Genomic DNA, 18,664 nt, shown 5'->3' with positions numbered 1-18,664 from the left:
TTGTTTCTATCTTTGGTCGCTATATAATGATATACTTTATGTTGTTTTATAATTGATTTTAACGTAATTGTATATATATCTTATTTGAATGTAATGTCGCTTGAAACACTTTAATTTTCATTTCTTAAAAAAAATCAATTTGATTGTTCGTTTGCAGTTTAAGCATAAGGCTACCCATTCTCCCCAGTGTCACATCGGCATGTCTGCGGATTCACAGCGCTAAAAACTGGATTCCGATACCCGTGGTGGACAGAGCACAAATAGTTCATTGCGCAGCTTTATGCTTAATTTCAAACAAAGCCACATAACTGGCTGCCTATCTGTGCTCTTTCAATATGAATCAGACCGCTTCAACTTTATTTTGAGTAATTTTTAAATAATATCTAACAGTTTTTTAATAGTCTAAAGTGCTAACCATCAGAATCAAATCAGACGTTTGGCTCATCCATATAATGATCAATTATATTTTCGTGTATAATCCAGTATAAAACAAGCAGTTAGATCAAACTTAACCAGTTTCGTGTATAATCCAGAATAAAACAAGCAGTTAGATCAAACTTAACCAGTTTGACCTTTCTTGAAGTGAAAACTGTCATGCTAACATTTGTTTTTGTTTTGTAGTTAAACGATGATTTAGTAAAATACACGCTATTTAAAAAGAACGTTTTTCTCAAAATGGTATATTCTTTTGTTAATCTTGGGATAATTCTATGATTTTCATTCTCACAAAATTCTCTTTGTTCTCAATAAGCCATGCTTTGTTTCACCTTTCTTATGTATATTCATTATACAGTAACCTTCAAATTTATCTTTAATTCTTATTATATTTTAACATTTCCCTTGTGATCTTATCTTCAACCAATTTATCCAGCAATTACTTTACGAAACTCTGCAAAGTTTATGATCCTGAATTGTGTGTGTATATATATAAACTTCAGTGATTTCACAATTTTTTTACAATATGAAAACCAGTGAAGAACACTTATAAGTACTACTTTTATAATGGATAATTAGATCTACTATCATCATAAGGTAGTCTAACAGTAAAGCCAGATTAAGGGTTTTATTGAACCTAGGCTTTTCAACTTATTGAGATCCCATCGAGACAGAACCTTTTCGCGCAATACATTTATAGCCATATCTTGAGGCCCACTAATTTGCGAGAGACCCTGGGCTTCAGCCCGATGAGTCCATGCCTTAATTCGAGGTTGTCAAACAGGAATAAGATAGAAAGTTGAGTTTGTTTTCTGTGTTATAATTACATCATAATAGATAGCATAACAATCGATTGGGACTGGATCTACATTATAAATTTACTTAAGCCAACAATAAATATTATACTTTTGTTTGTTTACTTATTTGTAGTTAAGCACAAGCTACATAATGGGTTACCTGTGTTATAACTATTGATTCCTGCTTTGTTATTTTTGAAGATTTTGAATAAGGCCTCATTTCTACTATATTAATTTCAGAGGAATTCAACATTGGCGTGTTTCTACTATATTGCTCTTGAAGATGTTCAACACTGAAAAGATAAAAACTAGGCTTCACCCTGCCTTTTACGTATATTTTTGTATTGCACTGCATTTTTTTTCCGATATACTGTCTTTCGCACATTGTTTTGAATGTTTAATGCAGAATATACTGAGAGATTTTACTGAAACTAATGCTTCGACATTGAAGTAATTTGATTTATTAACTAAGCTGGTAACCTTGAATCAAGAATACATTAGAAGTAAATGAATAAAGGGTCAATCTTTAAACTATCAAAAACGCATGTTTTTTACTGTCTTATTGATAGTTGTACTGGATTTCGACTAACGTTTCTCTCTTATTAATTTCTTACTTTCTTTGATGGCCTGAGTTATCATATTGGTCTCACACTTAGTAGTCACCATTTTCGTGACGCACAAACATGTATCTAATTAAAAATGGTATTATAAATTGGTTTATTGTAATCTTACCTGAAACAATGTTAAGTGCCGCGGCTTTTAAGGATCCCCTTTTTTTCCCCCGAGATTTGAGATATAATACACGTGCGGGGCCCGGCATGGCCTAGCGCGTAAGGCGTGCGACTCGTAATCCGAGGGTCGCGGGTTCGTGCCCGCGTCGCGCTAAACATGCTCGCCCTCCCAGCCGTGGGGGCGTATAATGTGACGGTCAATCCCACTATTCGTTGGTAAAGAGTAGCCCAAGAGTTGGCGGTGGGTGGTGATGGCTAGCTGCCTTCCCTCTAGTCTTACACTGCTAAATTAGGGACGGCTAGCACAGATAGCCCTCGAGTAGCTTTGTGCGAAATTCCCAAAACAAACAAACTAATACACGTGCACAAATGAAAATTATATTAACTAACCAACGTTTGAAGTATGATGGTTATAACACCCCTCTTCACATCCAGAATGCTCAAAGTTTATTATTTGCTAGCCATAAAATTCTCTATCCAGAATGCTCAAAGTTTATTACTTTCTAGCCATAAAATTAACTTTAATGTTTTGTCTCGTGAGAAACTGAGTTCTATCCCAATAGTGTAATTTGCTGACATTTGGCAAAAATTTACAATTGCGAAGAACCCTGACTCCGTTTTGCTTTGTCTTCGTAGACAATGAAAATATTTTATTATTATAACTGTTATGTATATGATTCTTTTGAATGTATTTTATTCACCACAATTGGATAGGTTTCGAAGAATTCGCACCATTAATGTCACTAAATTTTTCATGAAAATATTCATAAGACATTCTGCTTAATATGCTAAAAAATAAAGTTGAATCGCAATATATCATTTGACAAGCCACTGAGTCAAAATTTGCTCTTGTCCATAGTTACTAACGTGTGGTGGAATTTCGCGAGATCAATCTAACTTTATATTCCTTGAACGTACTTTTCTAAGCCAGTGGCAAATAAATCTATTACATATAAGATTTTTCACCTCTACTTGCGAGGATGGTTGGCTCTTTCTCTTCCTTCTCCCTTTCATGGAATTGTTTATTTTTGAATTTCATGCAAAGCTACACGAGGGCTATCTGCGCCAGCCATCGTTAATTTAGTAGTGTAAGACTAGAGTGAAGGCAGCTAGTCATAACCACCCACCGCCAACTTTTGGGCTACTCTTTTACCAACGAATAGTGGCATTGAACCGTCACATTATAACGCTCCCACGGGTGAAAGGGAGAGCATGACGGGGATGCGAACCCGCGATCCTCAGATTACGAGTCGCACGCCTTAGCCCCATGGCCATACCGGGCCTAAACCGAGATTAAATAAAAAAAAATGTTAAAAATTTTCCCTAACTTCAAGTGTTTGTAATGTGACGGTTATCATATCTGCCTAGCTCACGGAATGTCACTTGCACTTGTTTTTATTTTCATGTGTCGTTTGTTACAAGAGCAATCCAGAATGGCACGAAACTGATGGGGTAAATAGACTGGTGCATCAGGTGCGAAACATTTTCAGTAATGCTCAGAGGATGAAAATAGGGTCAAGATAGCTTGTATGATGGGAGGTAAAACTGTAACAGAATTAACTTTAATCAATCTTAAAGTTGTCACTTACAAGAAAAAGTAAAATAGTTAATAACAAATATTTATTATGATTTATTTTTAACAATAAAAACGTTCCCTTTCCACAAAATCAAAACAAGATTAATAAACATAATAAATTAGAATAAACACAGCATAAAGCACAACATCATAATCACTAAAACCTTTTTTGTTAAATTTCAGCATTATTGGTTCCTGAAAGTTTCACTAATAACAATGCATGTAGAGTACATCTTTAATAATGCCAGACAAACTGAAGCATTTATAACTGAGTTTATAGTTAATTTTAAAAAGCTTGATAAATGGAAAGCTTATTGAAAACGCTAACTACAAATAGATCATGTAATTAAAATCCACAACACAACTTTCTGTTCAATTTGTGAAGCCCTCTGCTCCATTTTTGCAACAAAACAATAGAAAATTATTTTTTTAAACATCTCTCTATGAACACATCTGTCTACACATACCTATATTGTTGGTTAGAAAAAAATTCAACCAATGAAATTCTATCTACATATATCACCATATATGTTTGGTTAAAACATAAAGTTACTAAATCTTTTAAAATAATTTCAAAACCATATTACTGCCCTGAATAATATTAACATTTCTTATAAATTCATTTGATGCCATAAAATTCACGTAAAGTTCTTTGATCCATATTCATCTGAGGAAAATCTTTAAAAAAAAAAAAGAAAGAAAAACAGCAAATGCTTATTAATATTATCCTATATGTCTGTAAAAACGTACACAAGCTTTTAAACCTTGTGAAATTTAGTAGCATAGCTTTGCAAACAATCTAAACTCCTACCGTAATTCTTAATGAAATTAGCCCATAAATTTTATTTTAAAAAATAGGCAACAAAAATTACATCACTCAAAACACTACAAAAAATAGGTCTCAGTAAGCCTAATAACTCACAGAATAATCTTGACTCTAAATGTTAAAACAACAAAATTTAATCAAAACTTCTAGAACTTTTAATATTGTTCAAATAAGTCATCAAAACCTCAACAAATTTTACATACAGAGAAAATTAACATCATTTTAAAATAATATATCAAGTGTGAAAACAACATTCTCTGATCAAAGAACAGAAATATCCTACTGGAATGGGAAACACTAAAGCAAGAAATATTCAATGCTTTCAGCAATTCTTCAAAGTTCTTCCTGCTGCTTGTTTTTGTTATTAAATAACATTAAGTATTTTTTCTTTACTAAATATACATATCAATACATACTAACATTCGTGTATTTTGATAGCCTTGCACGTAAATACACAAACTAGAATTCTGACTTTTTTGTAGATAACTTTAATATAAATTATTTGCAAGTTATCATCAGTATATTTTGAATACCCACTTTAAAACCTTGTACACAACACACACACACACACACACACAAACTAATATAAATAATTTGCCAGTTTTCCTCTTTACCCTATCTTAAACACCAACTAACATGATCCATTACAACCTGGTATAAAACCACTTGAAGGAATTATTTAAGATAGCTATAATTCTTATTCTTCCTTACCATCTCTTACATCTTGTTAATCTAGTGCAATACCAAACACATGAAAACAGCTTCCTTCTTCTAGACAGCTATCATATTATACATTAATGTTTTCCTTACCATATCTTTAACAGCATGGATCTTCTGAGTCTGATATTACAAGTAAAAATTGAAATAGAGCAGCAAGTTTCTTTATTATTATAAACAATTTCAAGAAAACTACCCAAGTGGTATGATGATGAGCTAATATTTACTGTTGAATCAGCTGCCTATAAATGGAACTGCTTAAGTATGTACAGTAGCACAATATCACATTCTGCACAAAACTGATTCATAAGATTATGTTGCAGTACAAATTTTTATCATAATAAAATATACTCTACTCATTTTTATAAACTAGTGTCCAGTGAAAAGTCAGGTTTAAGTTTAGCACAGTATGGAAAATGTTTTTTGGAAGATGAGAAACTAGTAGAAAACAGTGCACAAAATTACAAACTGTCATATCTGTTATCAATGAGCAATATGCCTGCCAGTTACATTTAAAATCAATTATCCTACAGTAATAATAAATACATTTCAACAATTTCTTTTTCATTCCACTCCAAACATTTACAGATTACTAGGCCTGAAACAGGTTCAATCTAGAAACACTGAACAGCTAAATACAGGAATGTTAGCTTTCTCTCTTAAAACATCTGAAAACAGCTATTAAATATTTTCTTTGAAATTTTAAAATAATATGATATTAATGCAGAGATAATTGAGCACTTCAAAAACTTTTTCTGCTTTAAAAAACAAAAATGATACAAAATTATTTCTCAAAAATTATTACTTATAATAACATCAACAAAACTTTACAAGTCAAATTTAAGGATCATAAAGTTCAAAAGTTTTCCTGGATCAAGCCTTGTCTAATTTGTATGCACTTCAAATATTGTAAGATAAAAAGGATGTTACCTGCTGAGCACTCACCTTTTTACCTATATGTTCATGTACAACAGAATTTATTTCAAATGTAATACCTACTGCTGCAAAAATTAGTTTAAAACAAAGTTTAAACGAGTATTTCAGGACAATATAAGCAATATCACAAGAGCATTCATTCCAATCACATATTAAAGGCACACTATAATTTTTAAATTTTTTTTAAAAATAGAGAAAATATTGATTCACCTATACATATTCTGTCCTTTGTTCCATTTAATTTTGAAATCAATTTGCAAAAATGTCAGAACAAATGCAAAAGTGGCGAGAGTAAGGTATCAGACAGGCGAGTTATTCTGAGGCTCCTAAACATATATGAAACTTATAGAAGGCTCTCTTGCCCTTGATTTTGACCAAAATATCTCAAATTACCTGGTCAATACAGCAGAAACCAATCTCTGACAAATGAGAAGAACAACAACATCAACACAACAGTCAAATACAGGCTTCATCTTGTTGGCGAAGGTAGGGTCACCATACCTAAGGGGACACCGGTTACTAAAGCGGTAACAGTGACATATGTCCAAGAAACAAGACTCATGCTTAACCATTGGCCCAAAAACACAATCAGGTATGTCTAGTTAGGTAGGTAGCCCAAAAATAAACTAATAAAAATGACTCAGCTTCCTCACCACTAATGAAGCAAAAAAACAGCTAGCAACAATAGACAAAAATAACAACGTCGGAAACATGAAGCATGAAGAAAACTAATAAAACTGTTAAACTCAACAGAAAACTCTGAAAATGAAGATAAAGTGGGAGAAACTTCTTATACTGTGGCAGAGCAAGTTTTCCCTACTGCACTAAATCAAAATCAGGAACCAACTAACATAGAAAAAACCCTGGATGTTGATATACAAACAAATAATGATGAAACCACTAACCACACATAAGATACTGAAAAAACACCAAAAATAAAGATGGATTCACAACAGTCACTTCAAAAAGAAAAAGACAAAACTCAACACAAAATAACAATGCAGCTCAAGAAACCAAGCAACCACAATATTCAATACTAACTGAAGGTATACCAGGTATATACAACCAACCCCTACTTGCAGCAGAAATAAAACGTTACAAACCCAATGTCACAACAGCCAGCATCAAGTGTCTGCCCAGGGCTGGTGTTCTTGTCCATGGACAAGAGGCTGCTGACCTCAATAAACTTCTTAAAGAATGGCCTGAAGATGCATTCACACCTGGCAAAATCATGATTCACCTACCAGGAAATAAACCACAGCAAAAGTCGGTCATTATATGCAGAATTCATCACTCAATAATCATTAAGGTCATACAACGTGTATTTGATGAACAGAACCTACCTCACACTTAAGTAGAAAGAATAATTTCTAAAATGACACAAAAACCAAAAATTTTAATAAGAGTAAACACAGACTATAGTATATTAGATCTGATAAATAACAGTGTCATACTCTGGTATCAAAGATACCAAGTAGAACAACTTAAAACACTGGCAATTGTAATTACACGATGCAAAAAATGCCAAAGATATAGCCATGTTTCAGCAGCATGCCCAGCAAAACTGAGGCATTGCAGATGTGGAGGTAAACACCACATATCAGCATGTAAAAGAGAAAATGAAAAACCAAAATGCTGCAACTGTGGAGAAACACACACAGCAAAGTATAAAGGATGCAAGAAATACAAAAAATAAAACAATGCATTTATGAAATAAAAACCTCAAAAATAACTAAAAACAAATCAACAAATGAAAGCACACAACAAACAAAAACAACTCCTACACCAGGTAAAATAACATCTGCACAAAAGCTTAAGGAAATAAACACACAACAACAATCACAAGCAAATGAACAGCAAAAAACAAAAAAAATACTCCACAGGAACATTACAAAAAACACACACACACCAAAAAACAACACTTCTACTACAGAAGAAAGCACAGATGACAAAACAAGTTTAAGAGTAAAAATAATCAAAAACATCTTCACAGTTTTAATTGCAGATTATACAAAACCAACCCACACCAAAAACTGCATTGATCTAATCATAAGTACTGCAAAAAAAAACAACACAATACCATATATACCACAGTTAATAATAACAATCACTGGATACTGGCTAAAAACCATATATTCACATTTGTAAATATCAACATCCAAGGTGCACTGGCTTCCAAGACACACAAGATCAAAGACATAATATAAGATATAAACCCTGACATAATTATGTGAAACTTTGTTATATAACAACTACATATTTAAGATACAAAACACAACCATCTGGATGGATAAATTAAACAAGCAGAACATAAACAGAGGAATTATGCTGCTACATAAAACCAATCTATCAGTTACAGAAAGGAAAATGAGCAGCAATAATGGAAATATATTAGCTGATATCCCACTAAACAATCGCTCAAATATTACAGTAGCAGGAACGTACTGCTCACTGACAAAGAAATAGATGTTAACCTACTTGAATATCTTTTCCCAAAACAGCAAACACAAACTTTGGATGTAAGTCCACAAATGTAAATGGAAGACACCTATTGCAATTTATAGATGAAAATAACATATCCCTACTAAATGATGATACATCCATGCGTACTATGTATGCCACAAATACCAGTGACATACTAGACATATGACTCACCTCATATAATATAAGCCAGAAGTTAGTAAAATGTAATGTGGGAAAAGATGTTGACAGCAATCACTAACAATATGGTGTGTCTTCGGTCTGAGATCTACCTCATCAAAGTTCATGCACAAATATTCAAGCATACTAATATTAGCAGATGGACTACTACATAGTACAATAAGTTACTTTGATAAAAATTTGAGGAAAAACGAAATAATAGTGTATGCAAATTTGCCAGGTATTGCATGCATGATGAAGATAGCCCTAAATACCTCCCCTGTTAACTTATACATTAAGTTAAAAAAGAATAATATTAAAAAAAGGGGGCCACCTATAAACTGGACATCACATTAGTCAGGAACTCACTAATAAACATTGAAAGAGTAATTTATGTAAATGTTTCTTAGTAAGTTCCTTCTAGTGAAAATGTGACTTATTATGGAACTTTAGAGAAATAATATATTTGTACCAAATGTATTGTTGAATGGTACAAGGACATTGCCCTAATAAGGGGCTGAGTAAGTGCAGGTTACTCTTGCCCTAATGTAATATTTATCCACACATTTAACCGTTGTGATAAATAAAGTAAAGGAAAGAGGAAGAGGCCAACGAGCACCAGACCCTCACAAGTATACAAATACCTAAACAAAGAGAGCAAGAGAGAGAGAGAGAACAAATGCAACAAAATGAATTACCAGTTTTAACACAAGGAATGCAGGTGTAACTTTCCAAAGCTACTACTTCAACCTTCTGGTTTTTCTTGTAAATATAGTGATCAGATATTTTAAAAGAAACATGGAGGAAAATCAACTTTCTTTAACAGAAATAAAAACTTCAATAAGTTATAATCACATAAAACATCAGATATTTATGCAATACGATGGCCTCTGCCTGTTACAGAAAAATCACAAAAAATTATTTCTTTTAATGTAGTTTATTTTATTTAAAATTCACAACCCTTTAAAAAATTTCCCAATTTAAATCAACATATTTAAATTTAAACTTTCAGTTGAAATGGTAGAGAATAAAATTTTAAGTAAATATTAAAAATAAAAAAAATTAAATACAAAACAGATAAATTTAAATAAACACAAAATGTCATTTCAAAAAGTGAATAAAAAATAATACTCTCAAAAAGAGTTAAAATCTGTAAAGTATTATGACAAAAGTTATTACTTTTTCTCCACTGAAAATGTATTTCTGATGGACACTTACCTCACACATATAAATAGCTTTCCACATTCAATGCTGCCCACTATATGCAAATTTTTCTTTGCATACCACTAGCCTTGAAACTTACACCTAATCCACAATCAGCATAGTTCATTGAACCTTTACATGTAAATTATCATACAACACTTTAACAATAGGAGTGTGACACGCCCTCCTAATGCATACTACTCCCTCTGTTTGATTTCACCTAATTATCATTTCAAGATTAAACAAAGTAATCACTAGCCCTTGGTGAAAAGAGGTAAAATACCTATCAAAAATATATTTTCAGTGTATGAAAAAAATTCTGACATGGTTCCTTACTTCCTTTCACATAACAGATAGAAATCCACACTGATAAAATAGAGGAACAAAGTTGGGGAATATAGAATAGCATCCTTCAAAAGTGTCTGAAGAGCATCCATGAAAGTGTGAACCCATGCTGAGAGAGAGAAATATATCTGGGAAACCACACCATTTCTGTACCAGGTATACTCTTCATCCAATATAATATTAAGTATTGCATAAACAGGTAGAAACTATAAAAAATTAGAGAAAGTATCTCAGATGGTCCAACCCCACATCCTACTGAAATCACTGGAATTACAGTTCAAGAAAAAAAATCATGTAGGGTCCCCAGCCATAGACCAGATGGTGAGGAAAGCTAAAATGGACATGTCCCTTGTTGTGAAATGGCTAAGACACAACAGACCATACTCAGTAGGTCATCTCCAGTATGAAACCAGGTAGAATAAATATACATCTAGTCTGTGATAGGACGAGGGTCCACACCATCTACTCTTCACGTTGATTAGAATAAAAGGAGAAAATTCCTTATAAGTCCACTACACAAAAACGTACATGTGCACAAATTCACAACCAACACCAGCCATTTAGGAAACTAATATCTGAAAGACCACAGGAAGAAACATGCCATTGTGACAGTTCTTTTTAAAACAAAAAACCAAATGAACTGGTTCCACTCTGTTCAACATTAGCCTCTGGGAGTGAACTTCAATGAGGTGCAACATCAGAGGGACTACATTCACTTCATGCAACACAATCCTACAAACAGGAGTATATGGATGACCAGTCAAACCCAGAGCAATCACAAAACTAGAACAAACTGAGCCAGATACATGCAACATCAACTTCTGGAGGTGGAACATACAAGGCAAAATTTCACTGATGTGCAATGAGGAATCACACCAACATGTGTCAGAACTAATGTTGATTGGTCCTGCTCCAATCCAAATCCATTCACTGGGAAGTGACATCCAATTAATGGTAGAAAAAGGGATCTCAACCAAAAGATAAACTGCAATGAGGCAGATCTACTCTATTTCTTTTATTATACCACTGATTCATTTGAAGGACCTACACCAGAAGAAACCTACCACTACCTTTCTACTGAATGGAACTGAGCACGTTCAGGAGGTTGTTTCCATGGTCTACCACCCCAGCAGGTGAACTGGTAAGTGACAAGAACTCTCAAACTGCACTAGAAGAGAGATGGGGCACAATGAAAATTCCAGAAAAGTACTAACACAAGAGACAGTGACTGCCAAAACCCTATTCTAAAAAGCAGGCTGTCCATAATGGTGAAGTAGAATCAAAGTGAGGGAGAAGTATTTATGGAGAGTTGACAGTTTATTTACGAGATGGCTGTTATTATCATATATTTCATTTTAGAGCCGAACGCCCACATCGACGACCACTCAATAATGGTACAAACCAAGCATCCAGATATCGCAAACAACCAACGGAAATCTTCCAACATGAAACTACCAAAATACCGCCGAGTCCAGACCGTATTAGAAGAAACATGAAGACAGATTCAGACAACCCGACTCAGAAGACGACAACACCCATTGTTAGCAACACGCCAAGTTCCAGTAGTTCAAGAAAGAAAAAGGACAGTTCATGCCAGACTTCAATCCTAGTTCCACAGAATTCAACAACCAGCCAGACTCAAACCATTACGAAGATAACCATCGACGGGACAGCACAAACTGAAAAACAATCTACCTCCACGCAGAAAACTCAAACCAAAATCTCGAGAAGAAACAAAGCATCACAGACCAGCGAAGAACAACTCACCGAAGAACAGCCAGTAGTTCCACCACCAAGACCACGTTTCTCACTTGCACCAATGGGCTTCAAGTGTGGAAACAAGTTCATGATGAAGTTACCACCCGATCTACAAGACTGCAGCTAACAGTTTCCACGTATACCACCAACATAGTTCATCAGTTTTTTTTTTTTTGTTCTGTTTTTCTTTTTTCCCAGCTACTTCCGGGCACGGTCTGTAGATTATTCGCACCCAGGCCGTGAAAGTGGGTTTTATCGGGTACTCCGTTTCCCCACAGCAAAATATCTGGCATCGGACCTGTAGATCCCAGCCTCATTCTGAAAAGGGCCGTTTACCCAGTCACCGGGTATCTAATCAATCACAGTACATTTTAAAATCAATTCGCCAGCCGCCAGTGTACTCTGTCCTCGAGCCAAGGTCTGGCTCACTTCACTTTCGCTGCTTTCATCCAGATCTCTCGTCCTTCCTCTCACTCACAAATACACCACTCCATTTTTTGAAATGTTAAAAATAAAGTAAAAACCCCACGGATATTTTAAAACATTTTTCATGTAAGGGGACGAAGAGGAACTACAAAGTTCCTGAACACCCCAGTTGGAGAGAGAACTCTTCTGATTTCTCTCTCTCTAAACTGAACCCCTACCACGGTAGTTTAGTTTTAGCTTGACAGAGTGATCCATGCAGACAATGAGGTAGGTGGCAGTTTTAAAGTATATTAATTAAATTATTTTAAACCATATACAGCAAATTATTTGAAAATGAACTCAAACAAAGATATAACACAGAAACAGACACTGTTTTAAAGATTAGCATGTTCTCTGCACTAGCATTTATTCATACAAATCATGTTGCAAAGATGCTATATTTCTGACTGATGAAAAAATTTTTTCTTCCTGTGGTTGATTATTTTGAGAATACTTGGATTGGATATCCTGATCAAAGACAATGACACCAACCTCCTGTGTTTAAACTTGAGATGGGGAACTGCTATGACAACATGGAGCAGAACTTGCCAAAAACTAAATTCTATAGAAGGATGATGTCTCTTTAAACAAATTACTGCAAATCATACAAAAAATTGAAGTTTACTTCTGTGATAAAGAGGGAAAAAAGTCTGAATGAGGTATGTATTGAGAAACTTTTGAGTGGTCAGGAACCTTTTGTTAATAGGAAAAAATACTGTGACTGAGCAAAGATTAAAAAATTTGACAATACATTTCAACCAACAAATAATTACAAATACTTTTAATTTATAACAAAAATCAGTCAAAAACTGTACATTAAATTAATTGTTATTTCAAATATTTGTTTTCTGAAGATTTGCTTTGAAAGAATTGTCATTTAGAAGAACTGTTTTCAAAAGAATTCTCCATAAACCATTTCGAGGCTAATACCAGGTGAAAAAAACATTTTGCATATAGAAGGCTGTACTGAATGAGAAAAGCTGTTATGTAAAACTGTAGTGTAATTTATATCTTTTTCAATGGATTATTTTTACTTAACAGGCTTTGACCAATATTTGCTGTGGAAGACAATAATAAACAGAATTTTGTATCACAATTGATATTTCAGGTAAATATGATTCTTAAAAAAATGATAGCATGCCTTTAACTTTTTAACTGACCACAAAACACTCTAAAATTCTATCAGGAGTTGGTATCTGATTTTTTGGAGATCATTTCATAATTACTGACATCATTTCCACTAGCCTCATCTGATATTCCTGGATCTACATTTTCACTTCTTGAAATTCTTGGCTGTGACCCTGTAAACATACCCAAATGAGAGGCTATTTCTTCTTCTACAGATCTTTGTAATTGACCAATTATATCCAGACCAGGGTCCATAAGAAGAGGTCGCTGAGTAACTGCTAAAGGTCTCTGGGAGGAATCTGTTGTCTCCACTTCAGAGAATGAAAGACCTTTCAGAAAGGCTTCTTCTTCACTTTCAGAAGACAAACTTTCTTCTTTTTCAGTTGTAGTTTGATGCTGTGTTTCTCTTACATCTTCCTGTTGTGGTAGCTGTGTTTGCTCCAACTGAGTAGTAACTGGAAAATGTGTTTCAATGTCATCTTCACTGTCATCATGAATATCTGGGAAATTTCCTAAACCTTTAATCAGTGATGAATCCTCATCTAGAAAAAAATAAATAAATAAATATATGTGTGTGTGTGTGTGTGTGTGTGTGTGTGTGTAACCTTAAATATATAAATTTCAAATAAAAAACTAGTTGGAATAAAACAGCCACTTATAACATGAAAACTTAAAGGCCTGCAGTAGCATAAATGAGTTGTATTAGGGTTTGAATAAAGGTACAAGTTTAACTGATATCTTACAGTTAGCTCAGTAGATTTACTGCAATGGTATATCACTATAAATTTTTAAAAATGTATTTCTCTAATTTAATCAGAAACTACACAAATATCTTACACCCTGGAAATCCAATAAGATATTAAAATCACAGAATATAAAGTGTAAACTCCACATACAAGTTAATCAATTCATATAAGGTCAAGAGTAACATGGTTTTAAAACTATAAAAATAGACCAGGACAGTCAAAATTGAATAATTCTATCAGTTCTGGAAATACATTAATCCATCACAAATTGCAGGTTCATCTCCTTTCAGATTTAAATATATTTATACACAGTACTAATGACACGAGTTACCCTGAAACTGATTCAACCATTTTACAATCTGAAAGACAAAATGTCCAAATGTTAGTTCTGCCAGCAAGCAAAGATATATTAATTGACATGAAATAACACACACAAATCAAATATCTGTTAAGTTATGACAAAATAATAAGATTTTTAAAGTGAAATGTTCATAAAAATTATAATTCCACACGAATAAACAGGAATTAATATATTTAGTTTAAACTTAATATGAAAACAAAAGAACACCAGCAGCTACAGAATAAATGTATGGCTCTACTAGCCAGTTTAACCATACTTTTTCTTAAATCTGTTGACAATGAGAATAATTAATAACCAGCTGTTTTAAAGTAAGAAAGCAATGTGAATCACATCAAAATCACTGACACAGCATGCACGTATTGTAGAGTGGGTTGGGGTGAACTCCTATTTGTGTGATGTAAAAAAATTGTGCTCATAGTTATAGCCAGCTGTTGACAGTATTTAACATTGTACACATGGTCTAAGTTCTTCTGATCAAGCATTAGAACTTTTTTAGTTTGATCTAATTATACTATATGCTCCCTGATCCCTATAGTGTCAGCATGCTTTGTATGCTGATATTTTGCTTCACAGAATGTGTGTTGGCTTTTGGTCTCATAAATTATAACCCCTCATTTTAAACATTCTCCAAATGACCCTACAAAGCCCAAAAGGCAACATAAAAGCTAAAAGTCCTTTTAAATAAAATGTGTTGAGCCAACATTTCAAAACAAATCATTCTGTTTTCAAGTAACAGGATAATGGGATCAAGGTAAAATGTGCAAATTTATTAATTGAAAGACTGGCTGGTCTCATTAAAGACTACATTCAATACATTAATGTTGTTTAGATCTGTTTCTTGCATTGTTCTAAAGTTGCATAAAAATACATTAAAAGATAAAGAAACTGAGAAATAAGACTAAAAATTCACTTTAAACCAGATATTAAAAGTTAAACTATTTTTTTTATAGTTTGACTGTTATTTGAAACATAAGTTTAGGAAATCTGAACATCAAATGGAACTTTATATTTCTAAACTAAAAAGCACTTTGGTACTAGTTATCTCTACATTGATCCTGAAGCACTTAAACTCATTGATCTTCTATGGTCAGGTCTGACCAGTCTCTTGGTAACATCCCCAACCATTCACCTACTCCTTAGACAAATCATTACAATCAGACTAACACAGAAGTGGTTAATTTCTGTTGAAATGATACTCTTTTTACAACTTCCTCTGTAACTTTAAAATGACTGTACTGTAGACAAAGTTAAGACTACCAAAGACACTTCAAAGCATAGATTCAAAAAAGTGCTGCAGTCAGTTGTTTCAATTCTGAAATGATTAACACCTTCTAGCCCAGTATTTTACGTTTTACAATAAATTCTAACATCCCCCTTGCAAAATATAGCCATAACTAACATGTTCAGTTTTATAATTTTGAAAGGAAACTTTATTAGTAATTCTTTTAAATAAGGTATTGAAAGAAATCTGCCTGCTTACCAATTGTTGATATTAATAATATGAAATGGGGACTTTTCAGATATAACTTCCAGAAGGCATACAAATTAGAACCCCTCATTTTAAACATTCTCCAAAGTAAGTTTTCAGAAACAGATTATATACATAACTTCCAAAAGGCATACAAAGGAAAAATAAATACTACTTGTATTACTTTTAATAATACATGTAATCTTTCATTCCAAAATGTCTTTCAATAGAGAGCTAATGTATGACATTATTAGGCCTATGACTTCTGATTAAGAATTTAGCACATAAGATCACCTACAAAAGTTATAATGATTTTCAAATAAGACCCACAACTGAAGTGGTTTCAAATAATTCATTATTCTTCCTCAGGAGAATAAATTAGGAAAACAGTGAATTAAGAGAAAGTGCTTGAGTTTTGGTTCTCATTTGAAAACCATAAGGCACATGAATAATTTGTTACTACTCAAAAAATGTGAAAAGAAAAAAATAAAATAAAATGGTTGGGCAAAAACATACAAATGTTGCACAAATTTATTTTTAAAGAACAATTATTTATTATGTGAAGAACTAGGATAAAAGTAAAGAGAAATACTGATGAATCATTTAATCACAAAATCTATACATCTTTTGGGTCAACAGTTACAGGCACATTATCAGAGAGTTTTATTAATTGTAAGTTTACATAAGAATCTATTATGTTCAAAAGCATTCAGTATTATCATGCTTTATGTTTGAAAGCTTTGTACATCTGATATGTTGATATTTACAAGTTCTTATGAATGTAAATGCAGAAAATGAAGAACACTGTCACTCTGGAAAGGGTTAAATGCAGAAAATGAAGGACACTATCACCCTGGAAAGGGTTAAATGTAGGAAATGGAGTAAAAGAACAGAAAAACACTAATGTTATTCAGTAACTCTTCAAACACTAACTACAGCCTCACCTTTTAAAATCGTTTTATCAGCATCTTAACTACAAACAAGTAACTCACGTACTAACTGCACTATTTAAATAACAAGTACTATGCATCTATAATCCATCTTAATATCTTGTTTCCCAAGATACAAAAAAATTACAATTTTTTTTATTTATATATGTACCTTCATTAGCAACAGTTTCTATTCCAAGTTCCTGAACAATAGTCTGAAGTTCTTCTGGATCAGGTTGTGTTAGCGAAGATGTTGATCTTGAATTGGAAACGTACTTGTTGTTAATCTTATCTTCACTGAGGCTAAGATCGGCAGCAATGGATTCTACTGATGCCGGTGGTAAGAATTCATCTAACTCACTTTCATTATCTGTGTTTTCACCAGTCAAACATTCCTCTTGGATGAGAGAAAACAGTAAAACACATTTCACACAAGTTTCTTGTTAATACACTTCTAAGTCATGTTCTATTTTCATTTTAAAGAGTCACTTATTGGCTGGGACACAATGGATACATATATACCCTTTCTAAGAAAAGTAATTGTAAAATGACTAATGGGACCCTGGAAAGTATTGACAAAATAGGCTTGGGAGCCAACGTGTTAAAATGGTAAAACGCTACCATGTTTAGAAAGTAACAGAAATCACCACTTGGCTAGATGATACAATACATAATATGTATGATATATGTGCAAGTAGTATTATGCCTGAATAATACTGTGATGTAAGCTGATGACAGAAATGCTATCCAATTATCGTTTTCACCATATACTGCAATACTTGATCAGAACAGATTTTTTCCATCCCTAACTATGGCTCACTAGCACAGAAAGCATAAAAATGTTCAATTGTAAATACTGAACCCAGATTCAAATACACACAAGTGCACGAAGAATAGTAAAAAAAATATAATTTTATATAATGAACGAGCAGATTTACATTTACCTGGAACTTTCCTTTTTTCCTGAACAGAGCAAATTTCAATTAGTTCTTTCATTCTGCAATGCCAAGATGCAGGTACAACATAGAGTAAAAGGCCTGGTCCAAGGGACATGATCATTACTGAAAACAAACAGAAAATAAAAATGCTACTCAACATGGACTATACTATAAAAGAGCACATACAAAGTTAAAAAATACAAATACATAATCCACATGAAATTTTCTTGAGAGATCAATTATGCAAAAAATATATTTTTACAGTCATCATACTGTAAAATATTATTGTTCTACAAAACCTCATCCAATCCAGAAAATATAAAAAAATTAAGCATCCATCATTTTGTTTATGTTTACCCCAATGACATAAAATATATGTCAAAGATTTCAAAATTCCTATGCAATTTCAATGATATAATACTTTGGAAGTAATTCTTTCTTATACTGACTTTTCATCATTGATTTTGCTCATTGTCTTTTGTTTCTTATTGTAATGAACTTGGATAATGAGTATTTTATAGACAAACCCTAAAGTAAGCAATGAAATTACAAATTTATAATAAGATTGTCTCATTGATTACAAAATACAAGTTACTGGTTGTAAGTGAAAAATTATAATTTGTAATTCACTAAAGTTTAGTTTCAATCTATTTACTCATTAGTAT

The 18,664-nt window shown here is 32.9% G+C and overlaps 1 protein-coding gene across 4 annotated transcripts in view; it reads right to left on the bottom strand.

The window, feature by feature from the left end:
- Positions 1-3,352: 3,352 nt before the first annotated feature.
- LOC143246411 (reticulophagy regulator 3-like) overlaps positions 3,353-18,664 on the bottom strand; it is a 33,331-nt gene continuing 18,019 nt past the window's right edge. For 2 of the 4 annotated variants that reach the window (XM_076493079.1, XM_076493082.1), the window contains exons 6-8: positions 18,006-18,122; positions 17,234-17,458; positions 3,567-14,099 (exon numbers count right to left, since the gene is read on the bottom strand). In XM_076493079.1, coding sequence (XP_076349194.1) covers positions 13,612-14,099; positions 17,234-17,458; positions 18,006-18,122 — 830 coding nt within the window. In that variant the 3' untranslated portion in view covers positions 3,567-13,611. Of the gene's footprint in view, positions 3,509-3,566; positions 14,100-17,233; positions 17,459-18,005; positions 18,123-18,664 lie in introns of those variants that run through there. The other 2 variants (XM_076493081.1, XM_076493080.1) reach the window with 2 other exon arrangements.

Source organism: Tachypleus tridentatus, chromosome 3 (genome assembly GCF_004210375.1).
Source record: "Tachypleus tridentatus isolate NWPU-2018 chromosome 3, ASM421037v1, whole genome shotgun sequence".
NCBI lineage: Eukaryota > Metazoa > Arthropoda > Merostomata > Xiphosura > Limulidae > Tachypleus > Tachypleus tridentatus.
This window is presented reverse-complemented; position numbering and strand designations above follow the sequence as displayed.